The sequence below is a fragment of the Rhinolophus hipposideros genome (assembly GCF_964194185.1).
Source record: "Rhinolophus hipposideros genome assembly, chromosome: 6".
NCBI classification, from domain to species: domain Eukaryota; kingdom Metazoa; phylum Chordata; class Mammalia; order Chiroptera; family Rhinolophidae; genus Rhinolophus; species Rhinolophus hipposideros.
Window position 1 is genome coordinate 45532103 of NC_138052.1, and position 22224 is coordinate 45554326.

General features: G+C 40.6%; 1 protein-coding gene across 12 annotated transcripts in view; it reads right to left on the bottom strand.

Moving 5' to 3' along the window:
* STK39 (serine/threonine kinase 39) overlaps nucleotides 1-22224 on the bottom strand; it is a 281370-nt gene that overhangs the window by 219653 nt on the left and 39493 nt on the right. For 7 of the 12 annotated variants that reach the window (XM_081051899.1, XM_081051901.1, XM_081051895.1 and 4 more), the window contains exon 2: nucleotides 7184-7296. In XM_081051899.1, the coding sequence (XP_080908025.1) occupies nucleotides 7184-7296 (113 nt within the window). Of the gene's footprint in view, nucleotides 1-7183; nucleotides 7297-8786; nucleotides 9147-11379; nucleotides 11546-22224 lie in introns of those variants that run through there. The other 5 variants (XM_081051897.1, XM_081051905.1, XM_081051904.1 and 2 more) reach the window with 5 other exon arrangements.

Here is a 22224-nt window from a genome sequence, read left to right on the forward strand (position 1 = left end):
AATTATCTGAATCAACAATAATATAACTTTTAAATTTGATGTTCCGAAAATGGAAATTGTTTCCTCCAACCAAATCATACATATTCCCTAAACTAATGTAACTTTGGAACTGTAAAAACAAATTTGTTTTTATATATATAGTATTTATTCTCTAATTACTTAAAAATATATGTCTTCAAAATATCCAAACATTTCCCACTTCTGATTCTGCTCTCAACTGGATTAAACTTGGGTAAACACAAATACCTAATCATGTGAAAATTATTACAAAGCTAAATGGCAAGGGACAAACAACAACACAAAATTCAATGATTGAGACCGGAAATGCTCAAAACAGTACCACACATTCAGTGAAGTAGGCTTGGATTTTAATGCTATATCCTTGGTATAAAAGATTCTACAAGAATCTACAAGAACAGTCAAATGTAATTTGTTTCCACATATGATGAGGAATGAGCTGGGATATAAACAATTAATTTACTAATTAGAAAGTTATTTGGTTAAAAAAGAATGGAAAAATACTTTCATTGATACAATAAAGAAAACACACACACTATAGTTTTCAGTCTTTTAAGTTGACGTCCTCAATCTGGTATAATTTTTTCTACAATAAACAAGATTTGTAAATGTATCAACACAGTTACAGAGATTAGGTAAAACAATGCAAAAAGGTTTTTAATTTTTTTTTTAATGGTGAATTGAAAGGAAAATAAAAAATACCTTCTGGCTACAGGAACTGCTCAGAGGTCCCCAAACGTAATTTAATTTTAAAAGGATGAGAGAAGCCTATGTCAGATAACAGTTAGGAGATAACTATTCTCTCAAATGGCCATTAGGCAAAGTAAATAGCTAAAGCTTGGGGCTGGCCCGGTGCCTCAGGAGGTTAGAACTCCATGCTCCTAACTCCAAAGGCTGCGGTTGGATTCCCACATGGGCCGGTGGGCTCTCAACCACAAGGTTGCCAGTTCAATTCCTGGAGACCCGCAAGGGATGGTGGGCTGTGCCCCCTGCAACTAGCAACAGCAACTGGACCTGGAGCTGAGCTGCGCCCTCCACAACAAAGACTGAAAGGACAACAACTTGAAGCTGAACGGCACCGTCCACAACTAAGATTGGAGAAAAAAAAAAAAAAAGGACAAAGAACTTGAAGCCAAGACATGGAAACAACTGAAATGCCCATTGGTAGATGGCATTTAGAAACTGTGGATTAAGAAACTGTGGTACATTTATACAATGGAGTATTACGCAACCATAAAGAAAAAAGAAATCTTACCATTTGCAACAACATGGATAGACCTAGAGAACATTATGTTAAGTGAAATAAGTCAGACAGAGAAAGACAAATACCATATGATCTCACTTATATGTGGAATCTAAAGAAAAGAATAAGTGAATGAACTAATCAGAAACAGTTTTGGAGACATAGAGGAAACACTGAGGGTTCCATAGATGGGAGCGGGGGTGGGGATAAAAGGGGAGGTGAGGGGATTAGAAAACAGTCAGTAACCACAAGATGGCCACGGGGTTTTGATAATTAATTTGGGGAATATAATCAATAATGTTGTAAAGATTTTGTAGGGTATCCGAGGGACACTTGTCACCTCAGGGATGATGTAGATGCCTGATCACTGCACTGTACACCTGAAGCTGAAGCTGAACAATAATGAATGTCAACTACAAGTTTGTATGTACATATATATGTGTGTGTGTATATGTATGTACTTACAAGAAGCAGAGTACAGCATTAGGAATAGAGACAGTGGAAACGTAATGGGTCTGTGTGATGTCAGAGTATCCGGATAGTGGATGGGGGGAGGGGGGACCACACAGTGTGAGGGATATAAAAAATAAACGACTATTATTACTTTGTCTTGTGTACCTGAAACTAATAACAAATAAATAAATTTAAAAAATAATTAAAGCTTTAGTCTCCAAAATAACGTACAAATTATAACTAATTCATTCCTCTAAACAGGAGGAAGAAAAGTAGGAAAAAAGGGAGGGAAAAGGAAAAGGGAGAGGGGAGAAGGAGGAAAAAGAAGTGGGGAGAAAACAGCATATCAAGAGATGAGAAACTTAAAAAAAAACACAAAAAAAGCACTACAGCAAAAAGCAAAATGAAGGCAGTGGCTTTCTTCTGAAAAAAGAAAGCTCTTGATTTATTTACAAATACTATCGGTGAGAGGAATAAAATACCTTTATAAAGATGACACAGGAAGAGGAGGGTGTATACCAAAATTTTTTGAGTTCAAGACTGAGAAACTCTTTCATTATGTACATAGGGGAAACAGATGGCATCCTGTGTACTCAAATCTATGGATTTACAGAGGATTTTATCGTTATACCACAATACTGGGGTAACTTGACTCTATCCTAAGTTATAAAGCATAATTTGCTAGTAATTAGTGTTTTTGTTCAAGTACTTTTAAAGTGATTTCGTTAACAGAATTTTTAAATACACAGAATCATACAAATTTGGTGAGGAAAACAAATGTTTACCATTGGGTAGAATTCCATATTGAATGGACGAGGAGACTGAGGACCAGAGGTGAAACTGATTTGTCCAAAGACCATGTGTCCGGTGAAGAACACAGACCCTCTGATGTGAGGAGCTCTTTTCCCTCCAGCACAAGTTTCGGCATTCATCACTTCTGTGTAGCCATTGTTGTTTGAAATGACTGCTCACACTTATCACTCATCACAAACTAAAATATTTTAATGATCGTTACATATTATTCCATAATCACTTAACTAGACTGTTTTTTTCTTTCATTTATTTTTTTAAGAAACAAGCACTTTGCTTAGCCACAGGGCCATGACTTCTACATATGTAACTCACCTGCCACTAAGAATTAAACTGTAAGTTTTGATGGCATTGATGTGAAAAAATGCTACTCAGTTTTCTGTGACTTGGTACCAAAGACAGACTAAAAATATGAGAACTGAAGTTTAGAGAAAAAAATTGAGAATGATATGGCTAAAGTCTAAAAACCATAAATAAAGTCAAGAATGATGATGAACCAAAATGTTCATCAATCGCTAGGTAAAAGTAAAGAAAAGTGGCCCAAAGATTGGAAAAGTAGGTTTTAGGATAAATAAAAGGAAGATCATTCACATGTAAGGAATTTGCTGTCACCTGGTGATAGAGATTGAAAAGATAGATAACTTCAGAAAAAGCAAATTAATTCCTCACTCATGTGATGGTTTTTAAGGGAAGCAAAGTGTGCCCGGGAGTAGCATCCCTAACCTTTGAGGTTGACCACAAACCAGACAGCCAAGCTTTTTCAAGCAACTTCAAGGCTACTTTCACATAGAATATACTAGTCTGCATGACAGTGGGTCAGACCCATTTAGCAAGTCTTAAATTCTTATTAGAAAGCAAGAACTCCCTCAGTGAAATATACTTTAGAGAATCTATCAATCTGCTAAACCATTTCTAGGCAAATAGAGGGAAAAGGTGCAGAAAGAGATCCCTAGCTCAAAAAATCTCACCAACACAATACAAAAACGAATAGACTCATTTACCAGTCCGAAGACTCACCAAGAAACAGGAACCCTCTGTTTTCCCATCACCTAGCTCAGTATCTACCATCTAGCAGGGTTTAACAATTATGGAGTAAACAAGTTCTGCTCTAAAACTATAAATATCTCCCAGAGGGTGTTATTAGTCATTTACATCACTATGGGGTTAAGAAATATGGAGTTAACAACAAATGTGGGATTAACAAATCTCAGAAATTACCCAAGCATTTAGGTTGGGATGGTCAGTAATGTGGAAGAGACCAGTAACACCCCCTTAGGGCCTGGAAAATTAACCACCAAAATCACACCTAAAGAGATTAGGATATATTTAAAGGCCAAAGTCCAAAACATATATGAAAATTTAAAAGAATGCATAGAAAAATCACTAGTTTACATGCTATTCATGTGGTGCCAAGGAAAACACTTATTCTAGGGTGTTTTAATTGCTGCTAAAGTTAAATGAATTTTTAGTAAGCATATACCTTTGTCCTCCCATATATATACCCCAAACTAATCCTTTTTATGCATCTAAGCACAATATATATTATTATTCATATAATAATATATAATATATTAATTTATCTAATATAGTACTGTATATTAGATATGAAACCAAATTATCTTTGAGGAATATTGCAGGACTCATATCAACAGTATAAATTTTATTTAAATTACCATTTAGCACCAATGATCTTATCTAACATTTCTTCTCTTCATTCTCAGAGAATCTGGCCCTGTAATTATCATTTTGATTCAGAAATCATAGAATCACTTGAATCTTTCTTCACCCAAACGTGGAACAAACTCTATGGCCACAGAAATATCCACTAATGGTCTCCACCCCAAAAAGCAGCAGAATCCAGGGCCAATCGTCCACAACTCTTCTGTGCCATTACATCTGACCTCTGTGCATAAATCCTGCCTCACTATTGGAGTCAGGGCAAGGAGGATGGGGGTGAGAGTAGAGGTGGGAGATGATACAGTTTCAGCAGGGGAGGCAGATACTCCCATAGCCAGCAAATAGCTGATAATTGTGACTTCTATGGCATAACTCTCTCACAAGATAAGGATTCCAGTGACCACTATTTCTTCTAAGAACAATGGTTTCCAGTGAACACATGATACAGAGTGTGAAATGATGCAGAACACTGACCTGTATATAACACACACACACACACACACACACACGCACACACACACGGAATTAAAAGATTATTAGGATAGCGGATGTCCAAACACTGCCAAAATGTGAACCCACAGAGATAATAAAAGTGTGAGCATTAGCAGTCTTAGAAGTCCAAAGGATTACCTCAACTTTGCTCCACACAATCTCATGTGCCAATAGCTAAGCCACAAAAGCCTGGCAACATTAGACAACCTGTACTGTAAATGCCATTGTTTTTGTTTGTTTGAAAAGGATCTGGAAGTAATAATCCTAAATAATCACAGCCATCCCACCATCTCTAGAAATATCAAGACTTCAAAAGGTCGAAGTTTCAAGATAAAGGAAAGATCAAAGCAATGAAAAAATATACTTTTTTAAATGAAAAGTAATTATGTATATATATTATATAATACAACATGGGCATGAGAGGGGGAAGGATGAGAGAGATAAATTCACTGCTACTAAGCAAACTCATAAATCCTAAATCCTCAGATGAGTGGAGCCACGCACAGTCATAAAATCACTAGTCCTTATATTGACAGCGCTTCCTAAATCACGAGCACCTCCAAAGGACACCGACAGGCTTCCTGGTCCCAGGGAAACAGAGTAAAGGGCCTGGAATGTCCGTCTCCTGCTGACCTCCACTTGGACCCTTACACAGCTACCAGTACCATCACTTACCACTAAATGATAATAAAAAGCCAGCAGGGGGGAAACATGCAGGTTTTGGGCAACTATAAGGGCTTGGTAGAGACCAGGGACCACAGCACTGGCCCAGAAAGATGGTTCCAGAACAGTTGGGCACAGTGCACACAAGCCTTATACATATTCTGTATAGTCAGTCTTCTGCTGATGGCAAAAGATGGCTGTGAGACCTCCCGCAGAGCAGTTCAATCAAATATATGGGCAAATTCTTCAGTGATATTTCTAAACAGTGCAGAAGTTTAAATGTGTACTCCAATTTAAAAAAAAAAAATTAATGTATACTTAGTCAACCACAGAATTTGAGGCGTCCTAAAGGGATCTTAGAGACCTTCCGATTAAATTCCCTTTCTAAATAGGACAGAGCTGCTGGGTAATTTGACTAAAGTTAAAAAATCAGTTAGTGGCAAAAGCAGGATCTGACTCTCCCTAGTTTGTTCAACACTTTTTCCACTCAAGGAAAGTGACCTTGAAAATTGGTCAGATGACAATGGCACAATTATTGGTCACCACGATAGCAAGCAACAGAATTATGCAATAATAGTTTATTAAGAGCAAAGCACAGATGACATTCTGAAGAGGGTAAAAGCCTTATATGTATGTAATATATTTTTTGAATTTATTAAGTTGTGGAAGCCCTTGCTTGAATCTGAGTTTTAGCAAACAATCTCTTGCTTCAATCCCAGTGAAATCTATGCCTGTGAAGCCTAATTTAAAATGTAAGGCCACACAGATCTGGAAAAGCACAGCTTTATACTTGTGTTTAATTTATACTATAGGGTGCTGTAATTAAGCCTGAAATAAAAGCTATATTCTGAGTAAAAACAAAAAGCTCTTGTTAATGACATTCCATTCCCAATGTAGAATATAACAAAAGCCTTCTTCATTTGGAGCCAACTGTCATTATACTTTGTGGCTTGTATGGGGCTATTGGACTAATATTTGTACTGGGATTAGTGTTGGGATAACCAATCAGTTAACTCCTCCACTGTGGTCTTCTATTATCCTCAAATAAATGGCCAAAAGGGAAAAAAGAAAATTGGCAGGCTGAATGACAACTATATTTATGAGATTAAACTCAAACCCTTCACACTTTGCCGGGCAACTAATAACCATTTGCCAAGCTGTTCATTTAATAATGAATCAGTTAAGCCAAAAGCAAATGTTCCTTTAATCAACCAATGCTACTAGAGTCATATCCACACTGACAAGCTCCAATTATTTATGTTATATACTTCATTTACAATAAGAAGTACGTATTGACGTGTATAAGAAACCTCTTACTAGCCAAATGCAAGCTAGCCTGCAGTACTTTGAATAACTGGAAATTTGCAGGTAATTTTGTAATTTATGAAAGCCAAAATGACCAAAAAATTGTCTGGGGAGTAATTCCTATTTGTGTCACGATTCTAGACCAAGGGCCAGGAGCTCCCTATCCAACCCTGCACACAGTAGCACATGACCTTAGGTCATCTAACTGACTTCGTTCCCTCATTTTATAAAATAGTCAACACTGAGACCATCCCCACCTAGGAATTATGATGACTGAGCGAAATACTGTTTGTCAAAGTGAAGTAAGTTGTGTACTATACAACATAGTCAATAAGGTACAGTATAATTAATCAGGGGAGAAAAAAGTGGTGGGGGCTGTGTTCCAAGAAATGCGTGTGTCAAAACAGGAGATAAAACCAAGTTGTCTTAGATCTCTGCTCTGCTTCTCCCACCCATCTCCACATACCTCTACCCATAAATTAAGAAAAACAACCAGCAGATGTGTCCTTCACTTTCACTTACTAATAGTTCGTCCATACTGGTCTGGCATTTTTCCAAGTTGATCCGCTTGATTGCCACACGTTCTTGCCTGGGTTTGCACAGGGCAGCCTGAACCACAGCAGTAGCTCCACTGCCTGAAACGAAACAAAAACGACATCAGCTATTGAGTGGCACACTTGCTGGTTACTATTCATGACCCCCTTCATAAATATCTATTTTTCTAAAGTTCTTCTACTCAAGGTATTCAAAACATTATAATTTGACATCTTTTTAAATAATTTCTTAAGTCTGAAAATAATTATCTGCAGGGGAAAAGAAAGGGAAAAATGGACTTTTCTACAGGACACAAAGACAGTATCTGATCTCCAGAGACTCACAATCCGGGGGGGATGAAAAAGAGCACACAGCTATGCAGTGTGTTTATGGCCCCCCAGAACAAAGGCTGAAAAAATGGCGGGTCAACAACACGGGGACCAGGGACATGAGCATCTAGGAATAATGCTTCAGGAAAACCACTACCATCCTCAGGTCCTGATATTTTCTAACTTGTGCCTTTGAAATACCTCAGGCTCTTCTTCCACTTCAGCCCAAACCAAACCACTCCAGCCTGAGCTACTGCAGGGTTTCCATGAGATGCTGTGGCAAACTTATCTGCTCTGAGCACTCTTTGAGCTTATCTCTTCTGAGCTGGCTCTACAATTAGAAAAACAGGCATCCACCTGAGTCCTCTCATGTTGAAAGCACAACTTTCAAGGATGCCAAGCAAAATGATGTAAATGTGTCATTACAAAAGCACTCTCAGCATTCATATGAATTTCCTAAGGTCTCATGATCATTAGCTAATGCACTCAAACTCCTAGGAGGCAGAGTCATGTCATTATCTATATTTTATAAGAGCAAAATGTAGACGTGTAATGATTTGTGGCAGAGCACAAAAAGCTCCTAATAGGATTTATATTCCATAGGGGTAAAAAGACCTCTATGTTAAGGCATCTCAATTCTGCAAAGAATACTAAAAATCTCATTCTGATCACATAAATCCTGTACTACTGCAAGACTATCAATAAGCTAAAACGCTCATGGTTATGAAGGGGCCGGATGTGACCATATACCTTTCTTCTTCAAGTCTTTTTTTTTTTTCAGGCACCACTTCCCAAATGAGTCATCAAATATTACCAAAAGGGAGAGGGGGCATCTTTTGGCAATAAGGAAGAGAGATCAGCATTAGCTTTCCTTACACGTGTGATAGAAAGGCATGACATTCCTAGTGCATACCAAGGCTTTCCCACCCCTTGGAAGTGCCCAAACGTGTGTCTTTAGAGCTAAAGTTCCACCCTTTCTTCTGCCCTGTGGTCTCAACCGTCAGTGCTGGCTTCCTGACCCGGGGACCGAACATTTCACCCTAATGCTCCAAACCCAGGTCTCCAACTTCAAGAGTCCCATTCCAACCTGTGTTCCCCGGAGAAGAAAATCCACACATGCTGACCACCCACTGTACAGTAGGCACCATACTCACATAATTGTCCTTACAAGTCTGTACATTTTTTTTTTTTTATCATTAGCCTCATTTTATATTTGACAATATGGGAAACTCGGAAAAGTTGCCCACACAGCTGACGAGTACCTGAGCTGGAATCGGAGTCAGGTCTGCCAGATCCATGCTGTTTCCTACTTCCCACAAGACACAGCACACTCTTCCTTTCCCCACTTGTTTTGGCCTTCTAAGAAAGTACTTTTTTGGGTCATATATGGTTGAAGAAAAGAGAACCTAGAGGGAAGGTTCAAGTGAGCCTCTCTCTCTCTAGAATTCAGTTCCGAGAGAGAGTGCTATTCTCAGAGACTGTTTAAAAGGGCCTCCCTGCCCCTAACCTCACTGCTTGCTCTGTCAGCTGCTACTCCAAGTTGCACTGGATTGGCCTCACTGGCCCTGCAGATCACAGCATGTTGGGCTCAATCCAGAATGTTCCAGATACCAGAGCCAAACACTACAAAGAGCCCTGCTGATAGCAAAGTGTATTTTCCAGTCAAAGTCTCCAGAACAAGAAACCATCACTGAAGGAGCCACATAGAAAGTGATAAGTAGCTAGTTAGCACTGGGCCTCGTACCCAGCAGAGAAATCAACAAACACCTTTAAGTAGCTGCTGATGGGAAGCCATTTTCAGCCCTACCTACTCTAAATCTCCCCACAATCCCACCCCTCCAATCTCAATCCACATCCCAGAACATTCTCAAATCAGGTGAACTAAGAAACAGGAAAGAAGGAAACAAAGTCCCAGAAAAGATCAAACAAGCGCATGTAATACAGGGCTATCTATCACAGTCACTTAAGTTCTGGCCTGGGGAAGTCTCCTGACTTCCACTGACACAAATGAGAAGTCTGTACAGCGGGAGGGAATGGTAAGGAAAACCTTTTACTAAAACTTTACAACCAGAGAACTGTTGTTGCTTTACAATTACAGCTGACTAAAGAACAACTGGCAGCTTCTCAGCTCCAGAGAGAATAAATGTGAAACTTCATGACCCGAGATTATTGCCATAGCGTGAATGCGATTAACCATTCATTGGACAATTCGGAAGATTCTGCTTTGAATCCAAAGATTTTCTTCAACTATAAGAGAGATCAAGAGCAACGTCAGAGGTTTAAAGCAGGGAGCTTTAAAGACCATCGAGTCCAACCCCTCACTTTACGAATGAGGAAGGAAAAGGAAGGGAAGAGATCTCTCACTAACATCCAATTGGACAACACTTTGATGGGGACTTGCCAGCCTCTAAAACTGTGAGAAATAAATTTCTGCTGTTTCAGGCACCCATTCTACGGCATTTTGTTATGGCATCCGGAGCTGATTAATACAGAAGCCTGTTCTAAGTCACTGTCCACTATCACCTGTGGTAAATAATGTCCTACAAATTAGAAGTTCTCAGAAACTTCCTAATTAAGACTACAGCAATAAGAGGCAAGATCCAAATGAAGGGCTTCTGGTAGGCCACTGTAGTTCCCAGGTCTTAGGTTAGCAGGACCCATGAAAAGGTTAGATGGGGATTCTCTCCAACCCTGGTACTGATCCCCTGCGGTGCTGGGCCTCATTTCTCTCTAAACCTCAAATTCTTTAACGGGCATAACAAAATCTACCTACAAGGCCTAATACTGTAATGTGCTTCCCATCCCTAGAAACATTGGCTCATTAGGCATTAGGCTCACTCTCTGGGACTCACGTCGCATCTGTGACATGAAAGAGGGAGACTATATCTGTAGTTCATATGGCACCCCGGGGTAAAAGAGAGAGAGGGCAAAGCATCTCCAGGCCATGACTAACTTTCGTTTTGCTGACCAAAAAGATTCAATTGGTTTAAAACGGGGAAGAGGAGAGCTAAATTGGAAAACAGAAGACTAAATAAATGATTTCTAAGGACTGATCCAGCGTGATAAGTCTAAGCAAGAGAATTCAGGAACAGCTATGAATTAGTATTCTGTAGTTAAACTTCTCGCTGATAATGTACTTTGCTAACCTAAAAAATGACTTTCAAAAAACTTTGCCCATCCAGATGACATGAGTTCGTATACTAGCCCTGCACATATTAACTAACTGCTTATCCTTGGATGACTTGCTTGATTTCCCCATGCCTCAGTTTCTTCATTTATAAGATGGGGATAATAGCATTAATGATCAAATGAGTTAATACATTGAAAGCCCTTGGAACTGTGCCTGGCAAGCACATAGGAAGCACTAATTAAATCTTAGCTGGTATTACTCCTCCGGGAAATCCCTCCAGGTCAACTGGTGTCCTGCCAATTTGTCATTTTAATGCTACATAATACTTCATGATGTTGATCTACAACAACTTATTCAGCCCTTCTTCTATTGACGAGCATTCTCTTTATTTCCACTCCCCCCTCCATAAGAACAATGTAGCAATAAACATCTGGTACTTTTAAAAACATACATTAGTCTACATACATTTTTTTATGTTAAAGTTAGGCTATAAAGTGGTCAATTGTCCAGTAATCACTTCCCATAAATGTGAGCATTTAAAAAAATATGATTTAAAAAAATGATTTAAAAAGTCATTACGTTAGCCTCTGACATGAACGGTGGCCAGTGGAAGCAAGTTCTGCCCTCACAACCCACCTAAATGAGGAGCTCCAAGCCAAACCTTTAGAAAGAGTTTGCCCATCTCCTTGAAAGGACGTGAAAGGAGTTTTTAATTATACGCTTACCTGTCCTTTCTCAAGTAAATACTCCAGAGCTGTATCAGGCTTTCTTTTTGGCGGTGTTGGCTGGTGGCGCATAGTAAACAAAACCAATGGCTTTGGTCCAGCCGATGATTTCTTCCAGTTCTCTCTTTACCCAACTTACTCTGTGTGCTCTATTTATATCATGTGTTCAACCTCAAAGCCCCTGCAGCCAATCAGGTCACATGAGGGCCAGAAGCTGGCCAGGGTGTGAATGAACACACACGTGAGCTCTGTAGAGGTGCAGCTGCCATTCTGCCTCTGCCCATTGTCACTACGTGAGATGGCTGACCTAGCAAGGCAAGATTCTGCTTTTTGCAGGAAAATTGAAAAATCCAGAATTTTGTGAGACCTCCTAATAGGATAACACTAGCAATTAAATATTCAAATATTGTGAATCACTTAAATGCTTCCTGTAGGCTGTGATTTGCCTTCGTGCATTACTGTCATTTGGCTTCTAAGGTATACCCTTCCTTACCGGATGGTCCAAATTTTTAATTATTTATTAGATTACACATATGAACTTGCCATTCTCCTAGATTTAAAAAAAATGATCACATTTCCTATGGCTCAACGTAATATGCAAATGTACTCAGGACATGGCCCCAAATTGATTTACTATGTCACCGTGTCACCGCCCACCTCATCTTACTATTTCACACACAGAGAAAAGTATCAGATCCATTCACCTGTCATTTGGTGCGTTCTGTGTGAAAGGAACACGCACAGTAAACTCTCTAGTCAAATACAAAGAACAGAAACAGCGAGACAGATGTTATGTGGGATTTGCTCTATGGATTCCTTTACAATACAGACGCTACTGCTGGCCTGTCTGGATAAAAGGTGCACAGACCGTGTGTATACACCAGACTGGGCACAGGAAGGCCATGTTTTTCAGGGCAGCTACACACAGGGGACCCTCCTGAGTACCCTGGTTTGTGTTACAGCCAAGCTGGCTGAGTCATGAGAACCAGTCAGTAGAGCCTCTTTCTGAGGTTGCTGAAGCAGAGTTAGAGCTCACTAAAAAAATAAATAAATAAAGACCACCGTGAGGTGGAGAAATGACCACTCAGTGAATGTACTTACTTACATTTCACCACTGACCTGGATAAACCAGCTTATTTGGGAAAGCATGATTAAAACCTTTAGAGGTCACAGACCTCACCAAAGAAAATCAGCACTTGTATGCAACTCAGCAAGAACCATCTGATAATAACACAGAAAAACAAAAAGTAGCCTCTGGGTTCTGATCGGAAGAGAGATAGAGGGAAACTGGTGTGGGGAATCAAAATGGAATGAATGTCAACAAACTCACCTTGGACTTCAAGCTGCATCTAAGGCAACAGTTTTAAAGAAGAAAAGAACATAACATAAAAAACAAACCTATACTATACTTACTAAAATCAGAACGTGGGTAGATTGGGATTACCTAGCATAAAGAAAATAAAAAATGAAGTTATTAGTGGGCACAGGGAAATTCTAAACACCAGGTTAAAGAGGAGTGGTTTGAATATGATAAGGAGCTGTTTTTAAAATTAACAGACTCTAATTTCCATTTAATTCAGTGTAATTAACACTGGGATTTACTTCTAGTCATTTTGTTTTCTTACTGATACACAGTAGCTGAAAATTACTCTGTGAATGCTTACTTGCCATTAAAAAACATAACAATTAGTCTGAAGGGCATTCAGGTTAGATCCCTCAAAGCTGAAAGTGTATTCTAGGATTCTAGTCCTAATGTTGACACTGACCAACATGAAACTTGGAGTAAACATATAATGGCTCTGTAGGTGAATGTGTATTTATTTTTTAAGAAAAACACAATCCAAGTATTTTGATGGGGGAGGGGGGAGTTGACAACGTAGTCCCAGGGACTGGCTATGAATCACTTGAGATGTTACCTTAACAACCCCAAGTGCTCACCAGCAGTCTCACTCAGCCTTGTCTCTCCTGGAATTAGCCACTTCACGGAGGCCCCTGCCTGGAACCCAGGAGGTCCTCAGTGTTTGCTAAGTGAATAAAAACACTCATCAACCCAGCCACCTGTAGACGAGAGGTGAAGCAGTGCTCAAAGTTGGATCTACACACAGGAGAGCACGCCCAGTGTAGACTACATGTAATGTAGAAGCAAGGAAGAAGAGCTCTTTTGTTCAATATGCTAGCTCTGGACAGCGCACTGTGTGTGTTGTTAGGTTAGTTGCTGGTGGACGTTGCAGTTAACTTCAAGAAAGGAGCCCAGGGAGGCCACCTGCCTGAATGCGCTTCTGATTTGCAGAACATCCCTTTCAATGCTGGAGTCAAGAGTCACAGGAAAGCGCTTGTTGAAGAGCAGTGTTCCATCAGAATGGGTGTGGACCTCAGTTTTTAAAAATTAAATCCCCCAGCCACTGCTCAGCATAGAGAAGCCACACAAAATGAGTCAGGCTAAAATAAAGCAGGGCCTTCTGTGATTCTACTTGAGCATAAAAGAGGTGACAGAAAACACCTAAGAAGGTGAGGAGATGACAGACAGGAGCCGATGACAGCCCTCCAAAGCCACCTCAGGAAACTGTGCCAGGCCCTGGACTGCAAGAGGGACACAGCCCTACAGAACAAACTGGATTTTCACATTCCATTAAAGGTCACTTTGACATCCTTGGAAGGGCCCTGCAAACTCAAAGCCCCCAGATCTGGCAGGACTGAAAAACTTCCTGTTCTGCTTTGAGGGAGTAACAACAACTCCCAGGAAAACTTACTTGTTTCACTGATTGAATCGGCCAAAGAGAAGCCAGGATTCCACAAAGGAATGTCCACTGCTATTCATGCAGGTAAAAAGACATCCCCATTGGCAAAGGCCAAAAGATACCAGTGTCCTGCTTCTAACATGGTGCTCTAATATAGGTATGCCGGTGGTCTCCAATTCCTTTCTGCTCTAATCTTAAGCCACCTGGAAATGGGAAGGGCGTGAAATGCTAAAAGAAGAGCCAGTGTCTACTTTGACATCCCATCTCAGCTATGTTTCCACGCAGCAGCCTACTGGTCTGTCTTCTCGTACCTGCCCCTAAAGAGAGTCTGTGAAATGGATCTTTTCCAGGACTTTGCTTCACCTTTGTGCTTGCACCTTACGTCTCCGTTTGGCCCCAAAATATGGCTGGTTAGCCAATGACGAGTAAGACTCCCCATGGGAGTGGGGGTGGGGGCGGACAACCCAAGCCAGGCGGAGCCACGTGGGGACCAACAGGAGAACCCAAGGGGTAGATAGAGGTGGGCACAGACCTCCACCCCCTAAGGAGAGTCTCTGCCTCTGTGTCTGCATTCCTTCCCACAACCTGCAAGGGAAGTGAGTCAATGATGTGCTCTCCATCTATTCATATGCATAAAGGTTTTGTCCCTTGGGGAAGTACATACATCCTGAGACAGTTCTACTGCCTGCAGGCAAGGGTGATTGGCTTGAATCAGTTTCCTATTATAATGTATGGGATTCACAGATCTTGAGATTGACAAGCTTTGTCTCCTTTACTTCCTCACCTAATAAAACTATGTGTTGCCCCTATTCGGGGCTCAGTCCTTGAGGCTGGAGTCCCTTGGCCCCGCTTGCACTCTATTCTTGGCTGCTGTCTTTCTTAACAACGCTCGTTGTGCGAGATATGACACAGCTGCATGCATGTTGCCTTTGTATAAAGAAAAAGGGAACCCTCTGAATGGAGAGTAACCTGGGAGAGCAAGGCCTAACACGTAGTCAGCGCTCAATTAGGGGAAAGCTCCTTTCTCCAGCGAATTGCTTGAGAGCTTGTTGGGCTGAACAAGGGTTAAATGTGCAGCCTCCAGGGGCAATGTACACCCCTGTGGGGCTTTTAGCATTTCCATAGCCTCCATTCAATGAGAGAGAGAGAGAGAGAGAGACAGAGAGACAGAGAGACAGAGAGAGACAGAGAGAGAGAAACAAATAAATAAAATTGGTTTCTAAGTCCCAGGACAACCCCAGACTTAAGAAATTAGCCTCATGAGAAGGTCCTGGGTTGAGGCCAATTTTCTCAAAGCCTCTGAGACCAGGCAACTACACTAGAAACACCTGAGATGTCTGTTTATAAAGCAGATTCTTGAACCCATACCCAACCTATTGAATCAGAATTATTTCAACTGGAGGCCTGAAATCTGGATTTTTAATACGCTTCTCCAGTGATTCCCCTATACTCTTGAGAACCATGGACCCTGGTATCAGCTTCCCTGCCAGGACACCAGGACTTGGGAACATTTATTTATCAGCCAGGGGCCAGTTGGGAAAACTAGGTAAACTAGATACTGCAGGAGACATTATTTAATATAAAGAATAGTTTCAATAGGTGTTAGAGAACTAAAAAAATTGAGTGAAACAGAGTAATTGTAGGAAGCGCCTACCACCCTTATAGCCAGGGGTGGGGTGAGGTTATCAGAATCTAACAGTTTAGAGAAGGAGACCCACAGAGCTGGGACCAGAACTCTGAAAGGCAGGTGCTGACCCCTCAGGATCTGTGAGGAAAGACTCTCAGTGAGGGTCCACATGGGGCTGGCACTCAAACTTCTGAGGACTGGCTGGGGCGGGCATCTCTGAGGGGCGCCAGGAGACTGGTTCCAGGATGCAGAAGGAAGCTGGAGACCGGAACCCACTGCTGCTAGCAGAGTAAAAGACCCTTTCTGGAACGAAGCTGACAGGAACAGTAAGCAAACAGGATGAAGCATCTCCCTTCTCCCTCCTCCAGCTCCCCAGAATCCCCCTAGCACCCTTATTAGCAGAGCTTAACGGGGAAACAGCGGACAAAAAAGAAAGGTGCTTTGCCTAGGACCAGCCCAATATACAAGACAGTCTAGAAAGGAGGTCTATCTAGACAAACGCTTCGAGATAATCACTTAATAAGGAGCCAAAAGAGCATGATGTGCATCTGCTCCAACAAGAGGTCCGGGCCTATTCCAAGTTCCACCTAACAAAGACCAGGCTTTCCAAAAAATCATTTCACTCTGTTTTCAAACATAATTCCTAACATGACCCTTTTTTAATGTCTAAGACTCCCAAATTGTTCACTCTGTATTTCCAAATCCAGCCCATCCCCACTGTATTTCCTCTTGGTCATGTAGTAGTTATGAGTGGGAATCTGAGGCCAGACAGCTCTGCTGGAAATGTGACCTTGGGCAAGTTGCTTGCGCATTTGAGCCTCGAGTTTTCTCAATTATAAAAAGGGAATGACAACAGTATCTACCTCATAGGATGGCTGTAAATATTAAATGAAACAATGCATGCAAACATAATATAAGTGAACGTGCCTGGCACTTGTGTTTAATTGTTTTGATTGTTAATATTAATATTATAAACAATATGATTACCCTAGACACCTAGATAGAAACTAGAACTAGGTCTACTGCAAGCTTCTGAAAAAAATTCCTTTTTCCCCCATCCCCCATCACTGCGGCTCCCATGGAGCCCCCAGTTCCTGCCGGCTTCTTACTAATTCCATCTTATCGATCCCTGCTCCTGGCAGCCGGCACTGACAACTAACTTCTATACCACAGTGATTGGGTGTACAGAAAATTATGCAGGGAAATGATTCATTGTTCCAGATCCACTTCTCCAGTAATAAAATATCCTTGGCTACGACATCCATGAAGCAGCAAGTAACTAAAAAATTTCTCTTAGCTCAAGGACAAAGGGGAAAAAATCCATTCACGTTAATGCCACCCACCCCTCCCTATCTCTCCATCTGATTTGATTTTATTCATAATCGAATTCCTGTTTATCTGGTCTCCCCTGGCAACCTGAGGTTCTCCCCCAAGTTACAGCCACACAACAGGAAGTTACAGCAGGCTTCCAGGTAGCGTAAAGGTCTTCTGGCCCCCTTTCTTTTGACACACTTTCACCCAGAAGCAGGGGAATGATGCCACACTGAAATGACATCAGAAGAGGCATGAGGGAACAGGAGCGCTGATTACAGGAATGCAGACGTCCAGGGCAGTGGAAAGCAGTATCTTGACAAACGCAGTGTGCGCTCATAGCATGGCTGAGTGAGAAGGAAGATAAAGAAACACCCCATGAAGGTCCCCGACAAACCACTAGGCCCTGACGGAAGCAGCAGCATTCTGTCAGTTCCTGCCTCCACCAGCTCTGCCCTGGGGGTCCTCCTAATGGAAGCTACTGGAATGATCCCACATTGCCATTAGTGGGAGCCTGGCTGGAGGACATGAGAAGAACTCTCCCTCCCATAGTCTTGGGGTTGGGGGCCAAAGTGCTAGGACCATGTAAGAATTGGAAGATGTGCAGAGAGCGTAAGGGGTCACCTGGATATCGTGTGATGCTGATTTAATGGGTCTAGAAGGGGTCTGAGGTTCTGTTTCTACAAGCTCCCAGGGGATCCGGTGGTTCCACAGACCACACTTGGAATTGCTAGCGCATAGAAGATGCCAGCTGACACAAATCAGTCTAAAGGTTCAAGGTACCCCCCCTCTAACAAAGGAGTAGGAAGTTTAGAAACTTCCTGACCTACCTCCTAGTCCCCTGTGGCTGACTGAGCCATGGGAAAGCAAATGCCTGGGGAGTCTGGAATGAGGCACCAGCTTCGGACCCAGCTCCCTGACTTGCAAAAATGCAGGAGAAAATTCCCCTCCATAGAACCACACATAGGAATTTTATGTGCATTTAGCCCTTCAGAAATGAAGATTCTACACTCCTCCCATTAACATGTAACTTACTATCCCATTTTTCTACATTTTCAGAAATTGACTACAAATAAAAAGGTGTGAACAACTACTGTGTTCCCCCAAAAATAAGACTTACCCAGACCATCAGCTCTAAAGCATCTTTTGGAGCAAAAATTAATATGAGACCGGTATTATATTGTATTATATTATATATTATATTATATTATATCATATCACATCATATCATATCATATCATATTATATTATACCTGGTCTTATAGTAAAATAAGACCAGGTCTTATATTAATATTTGCTCCAAAAGACGCATTACAGCTGATGGTCTGGCTAGGTCTTATTTTCGGGGAAATACGGTATACTTTCCTGCCTCAATAGACAACGTAAAATTAAACTTCAGAATTATTTCTAGCAACCATGGTTAAAATTTAGTTGGACTTCAGTTAACTGGAAATTTATTTTATGAATTCAGAAAACACGATTCCTCAACCATCATGGGTAAATAAGGACACACAGGAAACAGCCAGATCATTGTATATGCTTTTAATTTAATATATATTGGGTCCCCAGTCACACTCACACCAAACAATTAAACTTTATCATAGCAACGTTATGTCTAAATTCAACGTATACAGATTACTTCGTATGATATTCAAACATTACAAACGTTAATTTTTTCAAAAATGAACACTAGTTTCTTAGAGCATGAGGCCCAGGTCCCCATATCTGTGACCATATCTCTAAACGGAAGCAGATGTGTAGTCTATGGATAACTGCTTAGGGTGGCATTAGTTTCAATATGACTGATAGCCACTCATTTGTTACCTCTTTATAATAGCTAGGATGATTAGATTGATAAGATACTTGTTCAATTAATCTGTTAACAGACTTGTTTATTTCCTTTCTCATTTACTCAACAAATGATAATACTTAGTTTTATGTCTTTGCTATCAAGTTTTTTGTTAACTGACATTTCCACCTTGAGCTCTCAGCTCTCAGAAAGCAGTTATCTACACCTTTGATGTACCCTGTTCGCTGGCAAGATGAACTCTCCTGCACATAATGTGATAAAAACTGTTGTGGTGCTGGCCAGACCCTCAGGTCTAGGCTCTGGGTTATGACCTACTAGGTACAGTGTATGGACTAAAATCCTAAAACAAAAAGCCTAAGTTTCAGATTCAGTCTCTTCACGTGTCAATTAACTTCATTAGTTAATTCAGCCCATCCAGTCCCAGTAAGGAAAACAAAATGGACAGATAGTATAACATCTCCACCACCATTAATGGAGAGGGGTGGGAAGGGGCCCCCAAAGCACACAATCTACTAGCTACGTATAATTGTAATAATGCCTTCAACACACAAAGAATAATAGCATGTTGGAGTTGGAAAGCCCTTCAATTTACAGCTCATACAATCATATAATGACAGAGAATATGTACTTGTTTATTCATTCAGCAGATTTTATTGAGCTTCGAGAATGTGCCAGACACTATTTCAAGTGCTGGAAAAAAGACAAAGTGCAGAAAGTGCCTGCCACATAGGTTTCCATGTTAGTGGCTGGGGGAGGGGAAATTGTTTTTAAATCATTAATAAGATATTTCATTTTGTGGTAAGTGCTGCAACAAAAATAAAACTAAGGAATGATAGCGACTGGTGGAGAGAGCACCTGAGCTATGACGGCCAGGGAGTGCTGCCATTTGAGGTGGGGCCATCTGGGCTGATGAGAAGGGGCTGCCATGCAAACATCCACGGCTGGAGCATTCCAGGAAGAAAGGCAGCACATGTACAGGGTCTGAGGCAGGATACGTTTGGAGAGTTCGAGGGACAGAGGTAAGGGCTGTGTGGCTGGAGCTTGCTGACCCAGAGGGCAGGTGGAAAAAAATGATGGCCAGACAGGTAGGAAGGAAAAACATTTAGGTACTAAAACTAAGTATGTAATCGTCTCTACTATATCCATCAATACATTTTATAATGAATAGCTCTTCCCAAAACTCTGCCAGCAGAGCAGGTCCATCCACCAGAATATATTCTGATGGCTCCAGAGGACAATTTGAAATGCTTTGGCTACCACGCATTGTTCAATCAACGTCCAAGGAAGGAGATATGAAAAGCAAGCTGCTGCTATCTCCATGTACTAAGTGAAACGAAGCAAGCAAGAGGGGGAATGTGTTTCCACACATTCAAGCGAGATTCCTGGGAAAAAGCAATTGTTCAGTCATCTCTTACAAATGACTATTTATGTGCACCGCCTCCTAGGAAGAACATTTTATAAAACTGAAAGAAGTATAAACATTTGGTATTTAAAGATATTTTTCTCCATCCCACTCTTTTACTTTGGGATGCTTAAAAAAAATAATTAACAAGTCGAATGAGAGCCTTTATCCTCCCTTCCTTAAACAACACTAAATAATGACAAAGAGTGTTTTAAATAAGTTTTTAAAAATCCCATTATCCAAACACAACAATGTTCAGGGTAGTGTATTACATTGTATTACATTGTAATCCTTATTCATCCTTATTCACAAACACACACTTATATACATATACATATATAGTCATAATAATTATGGCTGTGTATTATGCATTGTGAATTAGATGGCAAACATATTTCATGTTTCTAAAATAGATTTATATTAGTGGCACCACAACATCCCCACATTACTGAAACACAAATTATTGCCTTTAACCCTAGAATTGGGCACCTGAATCTTCCTTTGTATCAGTTTTGTATAATTTTAAAGGGACGGTCCACCTTTGGTGCAAATGAAAGCTAAAACAATGCGAAATGCATAAGCTGCAAGGCTCTTGTAAAGTTGCTATATTTGCTAACTCATTTAATTGCTTATAAAATCATTTGTCTGTCAATGATTTGCCAAACCAAGTGAATAAAAAGAAATACATCAACTTCATTCAAGGATTACTTACCTAGGATACTAGAATAACTCACAAAGCACAAGAGGAAATCAGCTGACCCTGCACCAGACAATGTGAACTTCTTTTTTTTTTCATGAGTGAACAGAGTGTGGACTTAGGTGGGACACCACATTCTCCAACTATGATTCCACCAGTCTTAGCCTTCGTCAGGTGGCTAAGCACTGTTAAGAGCCCACAGACGAAATGCTGCAAGGGTCAACTCTCTGAATGTTTTAAAAATAGTACATTAAAATAGTTTACTATATTTAAACATGTGTAGGTAATTTAGAAATATATATAACATGTATGTACATGTTATATATAGAGAAAATGCTATACTAGGTTCTAAAGGTGTCTTTCCTTTAAGGCTTCCTAACTCCTCAATGTATGTCTAAAAAAATGTCACATGCTCATGCAATTGCCAGTTCCCAGCTGTCCTCCAGATTCTTCACTATGGCATCGTATTTTAGGCAATGCTAAAAGTAGCAGTGGGGCGGGGGAACTTCAGGGGCTGTAGCTTCAAGAAATGTTTAAAAGAAAAACCCCATATCCCTTGATACCCTGATACTTAAGGGGTTATGACATTCAGTAGAGACGAGGCTGACACTACTGAAATTTGTTCTCAGCTTTAAAAGGAGGCCAGCAGCAGCTTCTCTGTAAAGACTCTCACAAGCATTGGATACAAAAATGGGTCACATCTCCCATGTTTTTATTCATTCTCCTTACCTTGTAAGGCACCCATTTCGGGAGAAGGACCAAAGGAGAAAACATGATGGCTGTCTGCAGATCAGATCCCATCATGGGAAAACCTGTACTCCATCCTGGAAAACTAAGGAAGTTGTTCAGTTTTATAAACTGCATCATAGTTCTAAATCACTGGTAGAGAAGTGCCACTTATAAGAATTCCATGATGATTCCTTTTGTACAGGGAAATGGTAACCCTGTATTTTAACATTATGTCAATGCAGGCTTTCACATCTTCTGCCAGGGCTTACGCTGGAAAAAGACTCCAAAAGGATGTCCAAATTCTTGGACAACTGGTATTCCGTGATATCAGATACTGCCTGAAATAATTAAGCTGTCAGCAGGGCCTTGGAACTGTTTGCCTATAAGAGTATCTGGATGTCATATTATGTTTCACGATAGTATCTGACCTGCATTACCATTCCACACATTCTCCAGCCAAAACCAAAATGACCAAATAGGGCCAACAAATAATGTTTATTTTCCATTCACCTTCATTTCGCTCTTAAACTT